General features: G+C 47.8%; 1 protein-coding gene across 2 annotated transcripts in view; it reads right to left on the bottom strand.

The window, feature by feature from the left end:
* Positions 1 to 20911, bottom strand: part of USP13 (ubiquitin specific peptidase 13) — a 113241-nt gene that overhangs the window by 30684 nt on the left and 61646 nt on the right. For both annotated transcript variants that reach the window (XM_059687101.1, XM_059687102.1), the window contains exons 10-13: positions 20544 to 20637; positions 9753 to 9878; positions 8572 to 8725; positions 5988 to 6162 (exon numbers count right to left, since the gene is read on the bottom strand). In XM_059687101.1, coding sequence (XP_059543084.1) covers positions 5988 to 6162; positions 8572 to 8725; positions 9753 to 9878; positions 20544 to 20637 — 549 coding nt within the window. The remainder of the gene's footprint in view (positions 1 to 5987; positions 6163 to 8571; positions 8726 to 9752; positions 9879 to 20543; positions 20638 to 20911) is intronic.

Genomic DNA, 20911 nt, shown 5'->3' with positions numbered 1-20911 from the left:
AACCTGACAACTGAAAAAAAGAAAGCAAAAACAATTCAAACCTTTCCGTTAAATATGGTAAAAATATGATAATTATTCAACCACTCTCATATTGTATAATCTAAGGCAAAAATAAAAGGGAAAGATAAAAATAACTGTAACGATGATTACAGCATACATTTACTCTGGGTCAGGCACTGTGCAAAGCACTTTACGTGGCTCATCTCACCTTAACCCTCCCCTGACCCTGTAAGGAAAGCATTATTATTATCCCCAGTTCACAGACAAGGAAACGGGTTTAAGGAGGTGAGTAAGGTCACTTGGCCAAAGTCACAGACCAGTGGGTTCAACACTGGGGATTCACTGCCACTTGTCCACCTAAAGTTTGTGTCCTGCAGCCCCACAGCGTGCCTGTCTCTTCATAAATGATAAATTTCAAGCAAAAACCCTCCCTATGGACCCTTAATCTGTGAGCTGCTTGAGGGCTAGGTCTTATTCAACTGATTTCCTAGAACACACTGGTTGAGTGACAGTATTTGCTGAGTGAATGAAATTTCAAACACTAATATTCTTCCCAACACTGTCTGTTCAGGACCATTTAAGGGAAAGGTCTATATCTGGTCCATACTGACCCACGATCTACCAAGATCCTTCGGATGTCATTTGCCTCTTCCTGGCCTTTCAGACCCTGAGTCTAACACAAGAAAAGTTCAAGGCCCCAAACTGACATAATAATAGTGTCTGAGTTATAGCCTATGTTGCTGGAAAAAAATAAAAAGATCTTTTAGGAATCCACTGAACTGGTTTCCCCAAAACTAATATTTGAAACATGATAAGGCATAATAAGGAGTAAGTGAGGCGAATTAAAGATCATAAGGCTCTACGTATAAATAAGCATGACAAGGGAGACGGGGCACTAGATTATACGAGAGGCCCGGTGCACGAATTCATGCATGGGTGGGGCCCCTCCCCATGTGGGATCAGGCTGAAACCCACAGTCCAATGCTGCCTGAAGCTCCTTCCTGCCTCTCCTGCTCATCCCAACCCCATTGCATCTGCTGCAGGCTCCTACCCAATCAGTCCCAATTGGGAGAGGCTCACACTGCCACAGCAGCGCTCACCAGCCATGAGCGTTGCGTGTGGCACCCTCCTGAGGGGAGTGGCCTGCAGGATCAGGCTGAAACCGGCTCTCCAACATCCCCCAAGGGGTCCCAGATTGCAAGAGGGTGCAGGCCAGGCCAAGGGACCCCACCGGTGCACGATCAGGCCGGGGAGGGACTGCAGGAGGGCTCCAGGGCATGTCCAGGCCATCTTGCTCAGTCCCGATCGGCTGGACCCCAGCAGCAAGCTAACTTACCCATTGGAGCATCTGCCCCCTGGTGGTCAGTACACGTCATAGTGAGTGGTTGAGTGCCTTAGCATATCATTAGCATATTACGCTTTGATTGTTTGAACAGTTGACCGGTCACCGGATGACCAGACACTTGGAATATTAGACTTTTATTATATAGGATAACCTGGGAAAATTAAGAGTTTAAACTCTGAACTCAATCAACCTGAATGAGTCCCCAGTCTGCCACTTACTGGCCAATTACTTTCACTTTTATTTCTTCACCTGTAAAATGAGAATAATGGTACCTACCTCATAATAGTACTAAAAAGACTGTATATAACTGATGGGAATAGCTTAACACATGACCTGGAATGATTAATGTGCAATAAAAAAGATAGTTGCTTTATTACCCTATAGCACTGTTTTCTCCTTCTCCACAAAGACCAAGTTTTCAATTATTAACAATTGTAATACATCCAGTATTGTTTTCATGTTTATAAGAGCATGTGTATATGTAAGAGATGGAGAAAAAGGAAAAACACGTTTAATATCTACTGTTATTAGATAGGACTAGAGCAAGCAGAAACCCTCCTCAGGGGTTCTAGATAGTGATGTTAGCACTGCCTACAAAAGCATGTCAAATTCAAAGGCTAATAAGGGCCAAATAAACGAGGCATGTGGCCCACAGCCCACGAGTTTGACATGCTTGGCCTACAACTAAGTCTTAGTAGCATGTGAAGAGAAAATCAGGTCTGCAAGCGTTGTTCCCCCATTGCAGGTGGGAGAAGGACACCAGGCGGTGACTTTGTCCTGGAATAGAATCTTAGCTGGGAAGTGACCACCAACCCAGGGGTCAGAGGCTCCGTATCTGTGGAAAGCTAATGCCTTCCACGCCCATTTTAAAGGTGGGCCTTTTCCGAGTGTTCAGAGTCTCCTTCCTGCAGGCCCAGGAAGGACGTCACACCCTGTGCTTCTAAGACTCGAATCCACTTTTCTGAAGAACACTCTGCAGCTCACACCTGAGCTGAGGGCTTCCTAGGCTGCCGGGTGCCGGGAGCCGGTCCATCCTTGCTGTTTCAAGGGACCTGGCATATATGGCATCAGGTTCTTAATATGTTTGCTCACCTTCTTGGCGCTGTGTTTTAACCAAAGTCACCTCTCCGAGAAAGGTTGAATCCCCAGGTAGGGATTTTCCCCTGAAGTTAGGGAGGGAATAAAATCCCTCAACTAAGTGCCAGGCGGGTAATTAATCCCTTTAACTACGAACAATCATGCTTAAACTACATAATCTTTTCTCCCTGGAATGGAGATAAGAAACGCCCTAACCTTTGTAATAGAAATTGACAGGATTAAAATCAACTGGTATAAATACGGATGTAACAAGGCAATAAACAGCAGCAGAACCTCTCTGGAGATCGAGACCAGAACTTGGCTAGAGATCCTGGCTAGGCTGCTGATCAACTGAACGCTGTGTCCGTGTCATTCCTTCTTCGCCGACTCCGTCCACGCCTTTGGGGACCCCTGGACCTGCTGGGGTTGGACCCCGGCATATGGCGCCCGAACAGGGACCCCTAAGTAAGCGCCCCGCACTCGGGACAGATCGGACTCCACCGTAGGAAGAGGGTGGATAGTCTTCGCCAACTCCGTCCACACCTTTGGGAATGCCTGGAACAGGATTCCCTTAGGTAAGCCCCCCCCTCATTGAGAACCCCACACTCGGGACGGATCAGACTCCACCGTAGGAAGAGGGTGGATAGTCTTCGCCGACTCCGTCCACACCTTTGGGAACCCCTGGAACAGGATTCCCCTAGGTAAGCCCCCTCCCCCCATTGAGAACCCCCACACTCGGGACGGATAGGACTCCACCAGGGTGCTACAGACCCCCCTACAGAGGATAAGTAGGGTAAGAAGGTGGATAGTACAGAACTTAGATTGAGAAGATGTGCCATACTGAGTCCAAAGAAAGAAGACTCTGTATTGATTCTTAGATTGAGAAGATGTGCCATACTGAGTCCAAAGAAAGAAGACTCTGTATTGATCTTTAGATTAAGAAGATGTGCCATACTGAGTCTAAAGAAAAAAGACTCCGTATTGATCTTTTAACATATATGCTTGTTAGCAGAGGAATTAAGGTTACTCCCAGTCAGACGGAACATTTTATACAAGAAATACGTCCATGCTTTTCTGAGGAAGGAAAGGTAAATGTAATGGCATGGGAGAAGGTAGGCCCAAGGAGCCTTATCCTTAACCCCACTGCAGCCTTTCCACCCCGGGAAAGTGCAGGATTGGCAAGCTCTCCCTGGGGTGATAGATCAGGACTCAGGTAATAGCAGAAAGCGCCAATCCTACTCTTAAAATGGATACAAGAGAGCGTTTCAGGTTTTTCTTTTTAATGCTTGCTTTTAAAAAATAAAAAAGGGGGAATTTGCCGGGAGCCGGTCCATCCTTGCTGTTTCAAGGGACCTGGCATATATGGCATCAGGTTCTTAATATGTTTGCTCACCTTCTTGGCGCTGTGTTTTAACCAAAGTCACCTCTCCGAGAAAGGTTGAATCCCCAGGTAGGGATTTTCCCCTGAAGTTAGGGAGGGAATAAAATCCCTCAACTAAGTGCCAGGCGGGTAATTAATCCCTTTAACTACGAACAATCATGCTTAAACTACATAATCTTTTCTCCCTGGAATGGAGATAAGAAACGCCCTAACCTTTGTAATAGAGATTGATAGGATTAAATCAACTGGTATAAATACAGTTGTAACAAGACAGAAAGACTCAGAACTCAGAATTCAGAACACAGAATCGAGAACACAGGGCTTGGAAGACAGGACCAAGAGAGACAGAGCCTAGGCACAGAACCTACACAGAACGTTCTCTAGAGACAGAAGAACTTCGCTGGAGAGAGCATGCCGGAGGATCCTGGAGAGGGACTGGCCTCGGAGCCTAGAGACAGAGCCTAGCGGGAGAACATGGCAAGGGATCCTGGACTGAACCTGACTACAGAGATTGGCAGGAGAACCTGACTGGAACCTGGACACTGAACCTGACTGGAGTACCTGTACAGAACCTGGCTGGAGACCCTGACAAGCGAACCCGGCTATGATGATCAACTGAACGTTATCTCTGTATCGTTCCTTCTTCGCCGACTCCGTCCACACCTTTGGGGACCCCTGGACCTGCTGGGGTTGGACCCCGGCAGCCGGGCCCTGCCTGGATCACTTCCACCTCCCACACAGAGTCAGAATTAAAGCGCCAAGAGAAAAGGATAATTATTTGAGGAATCTTCAGCCTTTTGTCAATACTTAAAGAAAAAGGAGAAAAAAATCAAGTCAACATGTTGTACACCTTAAACTTACACAATATAATATGTCAATTATATGTCAGTAAAGCTGGGGGGAAATAACTAAAGAAATTGTTTCTGCCACTACTATCATGTATAGATACCTAACTGCCCAAAGCTGTCTCCAAGTTGCAATGCAGTGAATACCAATGTTTGACATAACAACTGTTATCTGCAAGACAGGCACACACACACACACACACACACACACACACACCCCAAAACTGAGCAATCCTAGGATGAAAACTTATGCTGCAATGGATAATTGATAACTGAATGAACTATTACTCATTCTCATTTGGATATGAAGAACGCTTTTTTAGTTATTTTTTTAAAATATGGCCTTTTTTAGCTTTTGAAATAAATTCTTTCTGTTTTTCCATTTTTGATATATGAGGTCAGAAATCCTGAGAGATGGTTGTCACGGAGAATAAGTGACTTAGGTTTGACTGCTAGGTGAGGTTGAGATAAAAACAGCCAGCAGTAGCTCTACCATATTCCACTCCCCGTTCCATCAACTAGAGCTCAAACATAGCCTAGAATAAAAATGGCCAAAAAAAATTTAAAGTAGGGGAACTCCAGAGTCAGACTTTCAGATTTCCTCTCATTTTTGCCTCTATACCTACTCTTTTTCCAATTACATAACGTGTGTCAGCAAGGATTTCACTGTATAAAATTAACTAAGGTGTCAACTAAAGAAAGAAACGTTTATGTAGCTGACGAGGCTGACAATGTGGACCTAGAACACCTCCCGCCTCAGTCCCGAGCAGCTCATCTGAACACACTCAGGAGCCTCGATGGCCACTTCGAGGGGCCCTGAGACCCCTGGCCTCCACGTAGGAAGACAGTCAACCAAGTTTAAGCCAAATATCTAATTATGGATGAAAATCTATAACAGTGGAGTTTAAACATTAGAGACAGTCATACGTATTTTTGCAATTTCATTCGTATCACTCTCGTCATGGGGGAGAAGGTTCTTGGCCACACACTCTTGGCAAAAAAAAAAAAAAAAAAGCAAATTCTTAATAAAGGATAAACCACAACCTTGCTTTTCAAAAAAGAAAGCATTCCCTCCCTAGCACATAATATATAGAGTATATGCCTGCTTTATTGCACAGGTCTCACACACAAGTGAGGTGTATAACATCCAAGGTTGTGTGAATCATAATCCTGTCTCACCACACATAAGCAAGCATGCGCAGACTCATACAATACCCTACGACCTCTCCCTTACCCCTGTTCCCATCTCTCAAGGCCGTTTCCCTATCCACCACCACCAATAAGCACACACATGTGCACGCATGCATACACACACACACATACACACACACACACTTACTTCACACCCGCAGACTTTGCCTGTAGGGCACTGCTCCAGAAATCATCCACGTTTTCTGGTTCAGAAAAGGCCTGGAGGCAGGCACTAAATGGTATCTTGGCACGAACCAACTCAGGAAGGGGTCTTCTGTTTGCTTCTGCTTCCCTTCTCGTTAACTCATAGGCGATCAGTTCATCTGAGAAAAAGAGCAAGAAAATTAAGGTCTTTGCAATCGGTCTTATCTTCTCAAAATGGAAAACACCCCTTTTGGACAACCTTAGGGGAAGGCTACTGGACTGGGGCAGGGTTGCTCACTTACTGCCCTTCACAGATGGGAAAAGCTTGCAGAACGCTTGTTCTTGGGGTGTCTTTATAGTAGCGCTGACAGGCTGCATCAAGCCATTCATATTTTTTTGCCTGTTCCCCTTTGAGACTGACAGGAGGGAACTGTGAACTCTGGCCTAGATGAGAGGTTTAGACCATGTGTGCGATGTAAGTGATGCTCGAACCTGGTCTGGCATTTGTCCAGAGGTCAAGGCTGGTTTACCCAAACGCCAAACTCCCATCAAAAGTCTTCACACAGAGAATTTCACACTGAAAAGAACCCAAGGGCTCACCTCTTCCCAGGCCCTTCTCAATGATTAGAGGTCATAGAGGGTGTGGGCCAAGGAGCAAAAGGAGCCATAAGGACCACAGTTACCCACAGCACACAGCCTGTGGTATTGACATTGCCAAGACAACTCCCGGGTCAGGTTACTCAACACCTCAGACAGTAGAGTAACCAACCCAGAAAGCCTTTCTACACTATCCCTGCTGAGTGGTTAAACACCAAGGAAAAAAGAAGTGAGCACACTGTGAACTTCCCAAGGTCAGCAGATCAGCTCTTGGAAAACACCTGCAAGTCAAAATGTTATGTAGATTTTGAATGGGCCTTTCTGGGACTTCCTTTTGTGTTAAAAAAAAAAAAAATCATTCCTGATTCTATTTTTAGGCATACATACTAGTATGTACTTAGGTATTTTCTTAAACACATCTGACTGATTTTTTTTTCCAGAGAGGAAGTGAGAGGGAACGAGAGATAGAAGCATCAATGATGAGAGAGAATCATTGATCGGCTGCCTCCTGCACGATGGGGGATTGAGCCCGAAACCTGGGCATGTGCCCTGACCGGGAATCAAACTGTAACCTCCTGGTTCAAAGGTTGACGCTCAACCACTGAGCCACTGCACCCGGGCCTGACTATGATTTTAAAATTCATCTCCCAGTCCAACATCAGTTTACAATGTACTTATATCTAGGATGTTGGCGTTGGATATTCTCAACGTCCAGAGGCTAAATGATCAGTCTCCTTTTTGAACAAAATAATTACCACTCACAAATTATAAACAGCGAGTCAGACAGGATCACAGAACTGAGCAGAACATGTGAGTCAGTATCCCCGAGGTCGGCAAGAGAAAGCAACGAAGCCTCGTTCTAAAAAGGAAACAAACCGCATGCCCTCACCCTCATTTCTAGCCTTATAAAGGATAAAACTGTAAAAACGGGTCACAAGCTGCAGGACCTTATAGAAAATGGAAGCCATTTTGCCTTGAAACCGCCAGAATCATCACTTTCCAATTAGCACAATAAAGTGACCACCACCCCCGCCCCCCAAAAAATGAGGGGGGAAAGGAATACACATGAAGCTGTTGGACTTCACAGAAATGACCCATTCATAGAAAAGAGGCAACCTAGCACATACTTTGCCTTTTTCTGCTTCTAATAAGTTAATTCTAAGTAATATCATGTGTCTATTCTGCTTGGGGAGAACCAGATTAGACAGCCTGAAGGAACCTGCCCCTCAGACCCCAATATCTCTGCCTTCTTCCTGCCTCCAAAGCCTGGAGGCCCCTCCAATGGGCCTGGCGCCTGTAACACTTCATCATCTATAACAGGTCCCAGAAAACTTGGATGCCAAAGCTGGATTATATCAAGAGACTATATCAAGAGGCTGCTGCTTGAATGTCTCACATCAAAAAATGCAGTTCTAGAGTGTGGAATCTCGGAGGGAGAGGAGGCGGGAGGTAATCAACCAAAGGCCTTATAGGCATATGTGCATAACCCATGGACACAGACAACAGGGTGGTGAAGGCCTGGGGCGGGGGACGGAGGCGGGCTGGAGGGGGTCAATGGGGGGGGAAAAGAGGGCATGTGTAATACTTTCAACAATAAAGATTTTTTTTAAAAAATGCAACTCTGATCATTTCCTTCAGACTTCATAGCACAGCTTATGAGTGATCAAACCGTTAAAGACTTTTCCACATGTGTACTTACAAATACCTTCCCCAGAATGAAGCTGACTCCAAGCCAAACAGTTGGTCAAATTTATAGGCACTGAAATAAGTCCCATCCATAGCCCTCCACAAAAATCTGTGACACATTTGATTCTCTGAAAGGCAATTACGTGGCGACCGAGGAAAAGATGGAAAGAGACATGCAAACCAGACCAACTGGGCCGGGTTTCCGCCCAGCAGAACTGCGAGGCGACTAATTCATATGACCTCTGCTTCCAGGCTTCTCGCGCCGGAAGAAGCCCACTGCTGATTTCCCCCTCTGGAGCCATCACCTTTGTTGGTTGCTGCCTCCATGGCCACAGGTAACTGCATCAGGTAATCCACCCTCTCCGTGTAGCGAACTTTTCGGGTCTGACAGCACTGAATGCGTTCTTCCACCAAAAACCGGAAAACGTCACTTGGATTTTCTGAGCCAATGCGGTTCCTCTGAAGGTTAGATTACACCAGGTTAGTGGATTTGTGAATATTAAGCCATAAATAAAAATTAGCATAAAATCAAATATAGCTCTGATGTAAACATCAAACGATGTTATGACACAGCCCCTCTGGGACGTCCCTTCACCAGAGTGCCTTAAAAGCAAAACACTGGTGTTTATCAGAAGCCCCAAATGGGGGGCTGGCTTAATAAAGTATGACTCCTCCTGTGAATTAATATTAAGCAGCAGTTAAAAGTCATGGGAGAGGGACTGACCTGAATGGAGTTAGAAGAAAGGGCATGAGGGAGCCAAACTAAAGAGAAAGGGGCAAAGCTAAAGGACCGCCCTGGGAAAACCAAGGCCATCTGTATCATTATAACACGCATTTCTGTAAATTATATACAAATAAAAAAGAAATCACGCTAAATTCAAATACGAATGAGATGGCAAAGCGATCACAGCAGGTTAAGTGGAAACCGTTGCTTAGCAACAGCACGATTCTAAATGCACCTGGAAAATGCCTGTGGGTCAGACACTCAAATGTTAACACTGGCTCTTGGTAGGCTGGTATTACAGGTGATTTTTTATTTTGATTTTCTCCTTTGTGCCTTCCTGTATTTTCCATAAAGAACATATTTGTAATGGGGGGGGGCTGTTTCAACGGGGGGGGGGGGACCTTTAATCATGAATTCTTAGCAGCTTTTGAAAATCACAGCATTTAACGTGACTCAACTCTGCTGTGAGCAAAGTTGGGCCATCTCTGAGTGGTGGCAGGAGGACAGCAACTACCACACAGGATTCTCAAGAAGCTTCGTCACCAAGGAAGGAGAAAGAATGGTGAGTGAAATAACTGATAAACACGCCTACAACACGTACCAATTAAAAGGAGAACAGGAGATCCACCAGCACCTAGGAAACAGGACAGGGGGAGCTCTCCATCTGGTGGCTGGTGGAGCCTGGGCAGTGAGAGATTTAGGGAGGGGAGCGGGCACACGTCTTACCGCCCTGCTGAGCATTTCTGAAGGTGGCTTACTCACCTCTACCAGATTCACCAGGTGCAGGAAGAACTCCTGGGCATCCTGCTGTCTGTTGGAGGAGAATTCCGGATGACTCTTGCTTACAAAGGCCTTAAACATGCGTGGAGAGATCCCATTCTGCTGAGGCTACAATACATAAAAAATAAAAGCAGCTCACAATCCTTGTATACACAGTAACAGCGCTAAGTGGCTGGCAGAGTGGGGATTAGCATAAACCCGCATTTGCAGGTGAGAAAAGGAGGCCCACAGAAGCTCAGTGAGCAGGCCCCGGGCACGGGATGTTTGGTACCCACCTGGCCCTGCGCTCCGGACCTGATATGAGAACAGGACGGGACCCTTCCTGCAGAGGGCAAACTGAAGCCATGATGAATATCCCACTTCCTACTAGTAAGAGAGGAGGCCCTGGGCCCATCCTCACAGGACTGGTGGCCACACTGTCGTTCCAGCCCACTGCACAGAGCAGGCGAGGGATGCGTTAGGGGGGAAAGCGCTGCGGCATCTTCTTCGCTCCCCATGAGGGGATATGAGAGAAGCCCTGGTAGAGACTGGGGCACCTGCCAGGGAAGGAAATGGCACTGCGCCCCCTGCAGGGCTGCCCGGGGCTGTTTCTGGAGTGGAGCGCAGGGAGTTGCCAGGAGCGTGCCCCTCACCTAGGGAAGCAGACGGACCTGGCAGAGTGGGAGAGGGAGGGGCGGGACAACTTGGCAGGACAAGGATGTGTGAACTTCCCCAGGGGCTCAAAGGACAGCGCAGAAGGCAGCCAGGCTCCTCCAGAAAGGACACTGAGTAGGATGACGGGAGGCCAGCTGGCCAAGGAGCCGCGGGGCAGGAGGCGGTGGGGGTTACAGGGTCAGCTGGACAGGGCATCGGGAAAGGTCCTCATGGAGGCCCCTGAGGGGGTGGTTGGAGGCATCTCTAAAGAACGACTAATGTGCCGCACCCAAAGGGCGGCCATGACAGGAGTCACAGGGAGCTAGAGGGAGCCAAGGGCACAGCTCAGGGAGAGGCCCTGCCTTTCTGCTCATCTCCCAGCCCTTGGTCCTGGCTCTGAGGGGCCAGAGGAGGAGGCAGGAAGCACAGAGGCGGAGCAAGGACAAAAATGCCAGAGGGCCACATACATGATCTCGCTCATATGTGGGATAGAACGAACAACATAAACTGATGAACAAAAATAGATCTGGAGACTAAGAAACACTGATCAGACCGTCTGAGGCAGGGGTTGGGGGGCAGAGGGGGTGGTACGAGATCAACCAAAAGACTTGTATGCATGCATATTAGCATAACCAATGGACATGGACATGGACACTGAGGCAGTGGGGGCTTGTCCTGGGGGGCAGGAGTGGCGGGGGGGTGGACAATTGGGGGAGAAAGGAGACATATGTAATACTTTAAACAATTTTAAAAAATGCCAGAAGGTGCCAATGATGACCCTGCTGCACGCTGGTTTCTGAGACTCCTGAGTGGGAGGGTGGAGGCAGGGGAGAAGCTTTAAACTGACTTTGATGCGAACTAGACTGTGTAATGCTGGTGATGTGCAGGAAATCATGGGAAATCCAGGCGATCTGCCTGAGCTGCTCTGAAGAGGCAAAGTGGGGAGAGTCCACTTCGCCTTGAGGATGGAGGTGGGCTCATGAAAACACCATTTCCTGAGTCCCCTCCAAGTTCAACCCATCCAATAATGGGGCTACATGTCACTTCATGCAGTACAATAAACCTACAAAGGAGGTACAACTGTTATCCCATTTTATAGCTAGGGAAACTGAGACTGGCAGAGGCGTGCCAGGGAGGCCTTTCCATGCAAGTGGTCTTACAACCAGACTATTAACCAGCTAACAAAGGGCAGAACCAGGATGAACTCCCAGTTCTGATGCAGGTCCAGGCTCTCTGTAGCAAACCTGGTAGCTGTAGCACACAGTAGGTCTCAGGGACACAAACCTCACCCTGCATGAGCTTTCTGCAAACGTGTGGCTGTTGTCTATCCACTTCTCAAAACTACCACATGCTCAGCTTCCAGGCGACGTTCTCCTCCTCTGAAGTCCAGAGAACTTGTCACGCTGGCCATCACAAGGCACAGGGCACAAAGCCCCCCATTTCCTTCCACTTTCAGCCTGCTCTGGCCCATCTGACTGCAATCTGACAGGCAGAGGCCGTGTCCACATTTCTTTGAGATCTCCCGGACCCTTGTCAATGCCTGGGATGTGGAGGCCATGATGGGTGTACTCAATCACACAGTCAGATGCAACAGGTGATGGAAGAACTCCCATAGCCATCGGCCAAGGAGTGGGCTCTGCATATAAAAATATCTCCAACGTGCATGTTCTAAGCAATGTTTCTAATAAAACTCAAGTGGGTTTCCTGTCTGGCAAAACTGTACCTGCTCTAGTCATCCAATATTTACTGAGCACCTACTTCCTGCAGAGCACTACTGGGGATTCTGCGCTCCAAGCGCTGACAGACAACACACAGATCTATAATGAATGGGAAAGAAAACTGCAGGGACCTTGAACAGCAGAAATCAGAGAATTCTGAGGACCTGGAACCTGTACTTAAATGACCAGCTCACACACATGGCTTCGATGTGCCTCCAGTGATATGTGAAGGCCAATTTATACCGGATAATTAGTTTTACTACCTGTATATGCACCTCCTAAAAATTCTATGACAGTTGTAACTTTCCTCACTCACTAGGCTGATGTAGATCTCCATAGTATCAGCCAACACAAGCATGCAGAAATAATCCTTATCTTTATGCATAATGGCTAGCATTCATTCATTCAATAGAAATTTACTGAGTGCTATGAAATGTCAGACACTGTTTTATGTACAGTGGAGCCTTGACTTACGAGTTTAATTCGTTCTGTGACGGAGCTCGTAACTCAAATTACTCGTATGTCAAATCAATTTTCACCATTACAATGACACGTGATGCTGGGCTGATGTTGTGGCGTTCACTGTGACGTTCGCTGCACCAACTAGCAGCGGGGTATCTGAAGCTGGCTCGTAACCCGAATTTTAGCTCACAACTCAAAGCAAAAAATCTGCCGAGAGACGGCTCGTATCTCGAAAAACTCGTTAGTCGGGACACTCGTAAGTCAAGGCCCCACTGTACTTGGATGAATACTTACCAGGTCCGGGCATAGTGCTGAGCCCTTTGTATGCGTATCTTGCTTCATTCACCCAACTTCATAAGGTGATTAATATTAGTATTATTTTTTCCACTTGACAGGTGAGGAAACTGAGGCAAAGAGGTGTTAAGTAACTGGCCCAGGATCAGAGCTAGAAAAGTCAGTCTCTCTCTCTCTGTCTCTCTCTGTCTCTCTCTGTCTCTCTCTCTCGTCCTAATACCACTTCCTGCATACAAGTGACTAGTTCTCATCTCTGATGACCCAGAGTCCATCTTACCAGTGGAAACAACAGCACAATATGTATCTGACTCTGGGTAATCCCTCTTCAAGCCCACGCACCGCTGGGGCCAACATCCCAGGCCATCCAGCCATTACCCCCACTCCCAGCAGGGTGGAAGCTCCACTGTGAATGAAGCTTTCGCAGTGTGCGTTCCTGTGTGGGTGCTCCCGTGAGCGTGCACTCACGGCCTGCTCCTGACGGTGTCACCTCTCACAGGCTGTGCTTCATGCCTCATGTGGCAGCCAGTGCCCCCAAAAGCAGCTGCTTTAGAAGGTTCAACAAGTCAGTGAATTCTGAAAGGCTGCCTGCTGCTCGGTACCACCAGAGGGTCATACGGCTGGGAGGAGACCTTTCGACAGAGACCCTGGTGAGAAGTCCGGGAAACCCCAGACACTCAGCATGAACTGAGGTCCAGCCTCATTCATTCCCCTCCCACGACTCTTCTCTTTCTGTGCCCATTTCATTTCTTTTCCCTCGACTGACCTTTCTTAATCCTCTGTTCAATGGGCAAGTGGATAGCTTGAGGACTGAGAATCACTGAGGAACTATTTGAAAAAGCTTCCTAGCCAGAGAAACGGTACCTCTCCCTTTCCACGTCACACTGCAGACCAGCTCCTGGCTCTCACGGCTGGGTTTGAGCATTTTAGCTCAAACTCAGCTACTCCACACTGACTGCCTTGATGATCTGCCAGCCCTGTCCCGCTGCACCACACCCCACACCTGCGATATCTCTGATTTCAGAAGGGAGATCTCACAGGCCCCCAAAGCCTCCACTATTACTGTGTTCACTTCAGAGCTTGTATATTAGAAAGTCAGTAAAAAAGTTGAGCCTGAATCTAATTAAACTTCCAGCTTATAAGAAACACAAGCTAAACAATAGCTCAAGGAAGCGTTCCTTAGAGGAACCCTGGTAAGCGATCCAGCTCCTTCAACAAATCAGTAGCATGCAGGAAGAGAAGGGGGGACTTAAAGGAGACGTCTTTGATATTGCAGGGGAAAATCTAGATATGCTTCTAACATGTTAAAATTTTAACCTGATATGTATGTTTAAAATAAAAAAGAAAGTATTCTAGTTATAAATGCATACTGAATATTTACAGGTGAAAGGGAGGATGCTTGGATTTTGTGTTAAAATACTTCGGGGAAAGGAGAGGAAAAAGGGGAGGAAAGAGCTAAGTTTAGGGGGGTTGATGAAACCAGACTGGCAGAACGGTGATTTATTATCTTCACTCTCTACTTCTGTGTATTTTTGCGAATTCAAATAAACTTCTTTTCAAGGTCAGGCTCTGGACAAGGAGGTTTCTTTCTTACGAGAAACTAAAAGCCAAAACAAGAACCAAATACCTAAGTTAAAAAAAAAAGGTTTCCTGGTTGGCAGTGGGTTGGTGACATCACCCGAGTGTCCCCCTGTGGACCTATCACTGCACAAGATGAGAGGGAGAGACCAGAACTGACCAGGAGTCAGACATGCGCACACCCTCACTGTGAGCCGGCCTCGGACACCTAAAGGAAAGGTTAGTCCTGACAACCAACTGTGTGAGAGGGAGCCCAGGTGCCCTCCAACACAGCAACCACCTAAGGCACCTGTTGTACTGACAGGGTACTGTATTACTTTCTCCATCAGCAATTGGGAAACAGTTGAGCTAAAATTACAGCGAGGACTCTGGTGTTCAGAATGTTTCCCCAATGCTTACGCGGGACTTTCTGATGAACACGGCACATGAAGGCAGCTGGACGCTATCCACTCATATCCCCGAGCCTAATGCTAACTCAACACGCAGGCAGCACAACTGAGGCTTTGCATCACTTCAAAGCAACGCCTGTTCAGATATCTACGTTGTAAGACCACAGGAATGAAACAAAAATAGGCCCATCTCAGCCTGTCCCCAGTACACACGTGCATGCCATCTGTTGATTCAAACTTTTACACTTAAACCCTGGACCAGTAGTTCTCAACCCAGATCCAACTCCCAAATCTCCTAGGCCCGTGGTCAGCAAACCGCGGCTCGCGAGCCACATGTGGCTCTTTGACCCCTTGAGTGTGGCTCTTCCACAAAATACCACGTGCGGGCGCGCACATACAGTGCGATTGAAACTTCGTGGCCCATGGGCAGAAGTCGGTATTTTGCAGAAGAGCCGGTATTTTGTGGAAGAGCCACACTCAAGGGGCCAAAGAGCCACATGTGGCTCGCGAGCCGTGGTTTGCCGAGCCGCAGTTTGCCGACCACTGTCCTAGGCTAAAGGAACAGAGGGCATTCCCCTAGCTATGTTTCATATTTCAGATGGTGAGTTAAAAATGTTACATTTCCCCAACCCAGGAAAATGGAGGTTAGTAAAAAACAAAGGTCTGAGTTTTGGCTAAAATTACGTCACCTCCAAGTAGAACACTGGTTATCTTATGTTTATGAAAAACAGAGGCCAGCAACTATGTTTCAAGGATTACTTAGATGGGCCATCAAATGAACTGCCCCTTAAGAAGCGCAGTTTGTTCAGAACACAGAATTGTCTAAAACATGTTATCTTCCGAAGGAGAAACAAATTAGAGTATTCAGCACTGAAATGTGTGAAAGCACTGTCTTAGAATGCACAAAAACCTTTTTGAAGAAGAAAAGGTATCTTTTGATAGGAGGTGTTATCTAACACAGACACAAGTTAATTTTTAAAATTAACTCAAAAATGTAAGTAAAAATGGCAATGCCCAAAACAAACACTGCAAACCTTTGTACAGATGAAAAAGTGTACTAAGCATGCACATATAAAAACTGGATTTCACCTTGGACTGCAGCAGACCAGCTTAATACCAGAAAGTATATATTCTAGAAATAACCCCAAGATGTAAGCAGAGGTGGGAAATCCAAGTGACTGGGCTACCTGGTGATTCTGCAAACATTAAGCATCCCCTTTGTCATCTACTCACCACCAGCTACACACAGAGGCATGAGTGGCTGACACAAGGACTGGAACAGCTGTTAGGCACGCAGGCTAGTGCAGGGGTCACACGCACAGACTCAGGGGCCGGACTGCTGGGTGGAAAGCCCAGCTCTCCCACTCACTGGCTTGGTAACTTTAAGAAAGGTTTCTGAGCCTCAGTGCATGTACAGCAAGAGCCTGGCCTTTCATTAGCACCTGCAACATTAGTATTCGTAGCACTGGTGGTGGTGGTGGTGGCCCTGTGAAAAGGCATTCCCGCCACATGGCTCTGACCCCCCTCCGCTCTCTCCCCTCCAGTACACATTCCTCTGGTAATCTGTCCTCTTCTCTGCTTCAGCACCTCTTCTTTCCTCTCTTGGGGCATTTCAGGCTCATCTACAAGTCACAAACACAGGGGCCTGGGACAAGACCAAAGGGCTCCTGATCCCTGAGAGAAGACAGATTCTCACAATTTGATTTCTCTGAAAACAACTGCAGTGAAAATCCCGATGCCCCAGAAAGTAAATCCCTCCACTACCTGTTTAAGCTTGAAAGTAACACCTTCAGGACCTCAAAGAAAATCATCTGGTGGTCGATTCACGCTCATTTGGAATGTTAAAGGGGCCCTATTGATCATGGCACCTCCAAGCAGGGAAAGGCTTTTGCAAACCATTTATACACCCACACACCCAGCCCATCCACCAGGAGATGGTCACAGAAGGCCTGGACCAGCTGGGAACTGCACAAAAGGAGGGCGGCTACTCCGCTCCAGCCAACTGCCTTCAGAACTGGAATTGCCAGGGGTCCTGAGGGTGCAAGAAAAGCTGGAAGTTCAGATACATATGTGAGGGCCAGCAAAACACATCTGCAGGACGTAAATGGCCCCAAAGCTGCCAGGTTCCACCCCTTGAGCTGGACAGAGCAGGGGCTCCCACCCGCCATCCTTGGACCCCTGGAGATCACAGACCCACTGCACAATAGTCACCAAATCCAATGGCAGGGATTGGGCAAGGGCCCCAACCAGTCATTGTTCATCGACTGAGTCAATAACGTGCCTTACTCACATAAGAGCTACTTTTTTTCCTAATGCAAAGGGTCTCTGTGATATTAACAAAAACAAATGTTAGCCCTGGCTGGTGTGGCTCAGTGGATAGAGCGTTGGCCTGCACCGCGAAGGGTCGCAGATTCAATTCCTGGTCAAGGGCATGTACCTGGGTTGCAGGTTCAATCCCCGCCCCGGTCCAGGCGTGTGTGGGAGGAAACCAATCGGATGTGTCTCTCTCACATCCATGTTTCTCTCTCTCCCCATCCCTCTATCCCTCCATCCCTTCCACTCTCTCTAAAAATCAATGAAGCCCAGCTGGTGGGGCTCGTGGTTGAGCACCGACCTATGAACCATAAGGTCACAGATTGCTTCCGGTCAGGGCACATGCCCAGGTTGTAGGCTCGATCCCCAGTAGGGGGCGTGCAGGAGGTATCCAATCAATGATTCTCTCTCTCCCTCTCTCCTCCTGAAATCAATAAAAATATATTTAAAAATAAAATAAAACAAAAAAATCAATGAAAAAAATATCCTCGAGTGAGGATTAACAAAAAAACAAAACAAAAAACAAATTTTATTTAATTCTGCACTTGATGGTTGAGCCTGGAAGCTCCCGTGACGCGCCATGGTCCCTCGGCCCCTCGCAGGCCAGCAGAGGAAGCCAGGCTCCCAAGTCCCAATCAAGTCTCCTCCTCCACCAGGGAGGGTGGACCCTGCCCCAGGAGTGGCCCAGGAGACTTCGTGGGTGAAACCCAGGATACATGTGATCAAAACAAAATTCTGAACCAAGTTTTTCACCATCACCTCTTCAAAGTTTCACAAGGGCTGAGAGGTGGCAGCATGGATACCTGCTACCCCGGCCCTACACCCGAACCATCTCCTCCGCTGCATTCCAGATGCGGGTCTTCCCATCTCAGGTGGAGAAGGGACTCATTATCTTGCAAGGCCGGATGACAGTGCAAGTGGAGAGCTTGTCTTCCTGCCCCACAACACTCTGATCTCCTGGCCTAGCCATTCCGAATGTCTACACCCCTCTCAACCCTCCTCATGACCTACTTCCTTCTCCCCACCCCCAAACACTGCCTCTGTATGTTCACATGTCCCCTGCATAATCTCCCTTCCATTGGCTCCATTTCCCCAACTAACTGGCTTCATTACAAAAAAAAAAAAAAAAAAAAAGACTTGCTTCACTTTCCATTCTTACTTCAGTCTGCAGGCATTAGTTAAGATGCCGGATGTAAGATGAGAGCACAGAGGTCAAACACTTGAGAAGCAGAATTGGAAGGACCTGCCCACTCAGTCAAAACAGGGCACTCTGAGGGCAGAGCAGGTGCTGGGAAGTGGGGCATGCAATCCATCCAGGACATCTGCACCGCGGAGCCAAGGCTGCAGATACAGCCACATACATTGCGCACTGCGGGACTCCAAGGGCAGGAACAGACCAGGGTGCGAGTGGCGCCCTCTGGCGTGTGTAACAGGGAACCCAGAGAGGCATCAGTGGCTTATCCTACAGGTACGTGGAAATCTTTCAATTACTCTATCAACTAAGAGTGACTCCATAGTTGCCCTGGCTGGTTTGGCTCAGTGGATAGAGCGTTGGCCTGCAGACTCAAGGGCATATGCCCGGGTTGTGGGCTCATTCCCCCATTGGGGGCTTGCAGGAGGAAGCCAGTCAATGATTCTCTCTCATCACTGATGTTTCTATCTCTCTCTCCTCTCCCTTCCTCTCTGAAGTCAAATAAAAAAAAAAAATTTTTAAGAGTGACTACAAGACTTGAGTGTGCTTACAAACCCCCTGGCAGCTTACTGAAAATGAGGACTGCCCAGTCCTCCCCAGAAATTCAGAATTCTCAGCTCTAAGGGGGCCTAGGAATGCGCATGTTGTTGTTTGCAACAACCAGCCTCTCCACAAACCCTAGCAAACAAAGTTGAGGCTTAGTGGAAGAAAGACACCATAAGGGCCAAGATTGTAATACCAAAAGGAAATGTTTCTATTTTATAAAGTTTACCAGTGGCCCGGTGCATGAAATTTGTGCACATTAAAAGGGGATTAATTAGAGGAAATATTTTAATATTGCTATTTGCCCTTTCTTTATAATAGAAGTGTCAGAGGTGAAAGAAAATTAGTAAAATGTATATGAAAATCTTCCTCCTGTCAGAGTCTGGGGTGCGCCATAAAACCCAGAGTCAAATCCCTGCCCACCCACGTGCGCCTTGAAATCACGCAAGACCCAGACACCCATTGGGCTAGATCCAGACCCAGCAAGTCCCACCCTTGTCAAGCCCCACCGGGCGGGGAACATAGCCTCAGGTCCCCTGGCCCAGCGTTGGGGCAGGGGGTGTGGCCTGAGATCCCCTGTCAAGCCCCACTGGGAGGGTGGCACAGCCTCAGGTCCTCCATCAAGCCCCGCTGGGCGAGGGGAGCAGCCTGAGGTCCCCCGGCCCAGCACTGGGATGGGGGCACACCTTGAAGTCCCCCATCAAGCCCTGCCGGGCGGGGGGGCACAGCCTGAGGTCCCCTGTCAAGCCCCGCCAGATGGGGGCACGGCCTCAGGTCCCCCGGCCTGGTGCCAGGGTGGGGGGCACGGCCTCAGGTCCCCTGTCAAGCCCCGCCAGATGGGGGCATGGCCTCAGGTCCCCTGGCCTGGTGCCGTGGCAGGGGGTGCAGCCTGAGGTCCCCTGTCAAGCCCCATGGTGGGGGGGGGGGGGGGGCACAGCCTCAGGTCCCTGCTGATTGCTCATTAAGGCTCCTTACGGGAACTTGGCCTCCACTATGGGCGCTGCCATCTTTGTGGCGAGTGATGGTCAATTTGCATATTCACTTTATTATACAGGATTCCTTCCATCTCAGCTGTATTTTATGAAGAATATTGTTTCTGGCCATGGCCCGCTTGACTCAGGGTTAGAGTGTCAGCCCAGAGACCAAAGGGTTGGGGGTTCAATTCCCAGTCAAGGGCATGTGCCTTGGTTGCAGGTTCAATACCCGGCCCCAGTTGGGGCACATGCAGGAGGCAACCAATTGATGTGTCTCTCTCACATTGATATTTCTCTCTCTCTCTCTCTCTCTCCCCCTCTCTCTCTCCTCTCTCCTCTCCTCTCCTCTCCTCTCCTCTCCCCACTCCCTCCCTTTTACTTTCTCTAAAAGTCAATGCAAAAATCCTCAGGTGAGGATAAAAAAAAAAAGAATATTGTTTCTGTAGACCATTAATGATGGTACTCGCATGAAACCCATGAAGCAGCTGTCACTAGAAACCCCACCCTGCCTGGTCCTGTTTAAGAGCATGCAGACAGTTGCCCGACTCTGAAATGAAATAGCTGTTCTGACAGTGTGTTAAGTTTACGCCACCATTTGCCAAGTCATAGGAAGTCCACATCCTAGCTGGTAAAAGCACCTCCTCCCTACATACCAGCATGGCAGCCACTCAGACACATACCTTATGCTCCTCCTTCATCACCTGTTCAATGAGTTCGGATTTCACTGGAGGCTTGGAATACTGGCCTGAGAGAAGGCCATGTCCTAACTTAGTCCTGGACGGGAGGGAGGAACAAAACAAAAGGTCATTGTTGTTTCCCTTCAGAGATGTTACAATTATCTGCGAGTTTCAGTAAGTGCAGCTACTTTCAGGCCAACTGCTTTATCTCCATTCCTCACAAATAACTTATTCATTCAATTCTACTTGATACTGATTGCATTTTCAAATTTTCCTCAGTACTTTATAGATCATTTTTATTAATTTCTTTCTTCTTGTGAAAGTAACATATGCTCATTTTAGAACACTTTTAAAAATATATAAAAGAGCCC

Source organism: Myotis daubentonii, chromosome 3 (assembly GCF_963259705.1).
Source record: "Myotis daubentonii chromosome 3, mMyoDau2.1, whole genome shotgun sequence".
In the NCBI taxonomy this organism is placed as follows: Eukaryota; Metazoa; Chordata; class Mammalia; order Chiroptera; family Vespertilionidae; genus Myotis; species Myotis daubentonii.
This window is presented reverse-complemented; position numbering and strand designations above follow the sequence as displayed.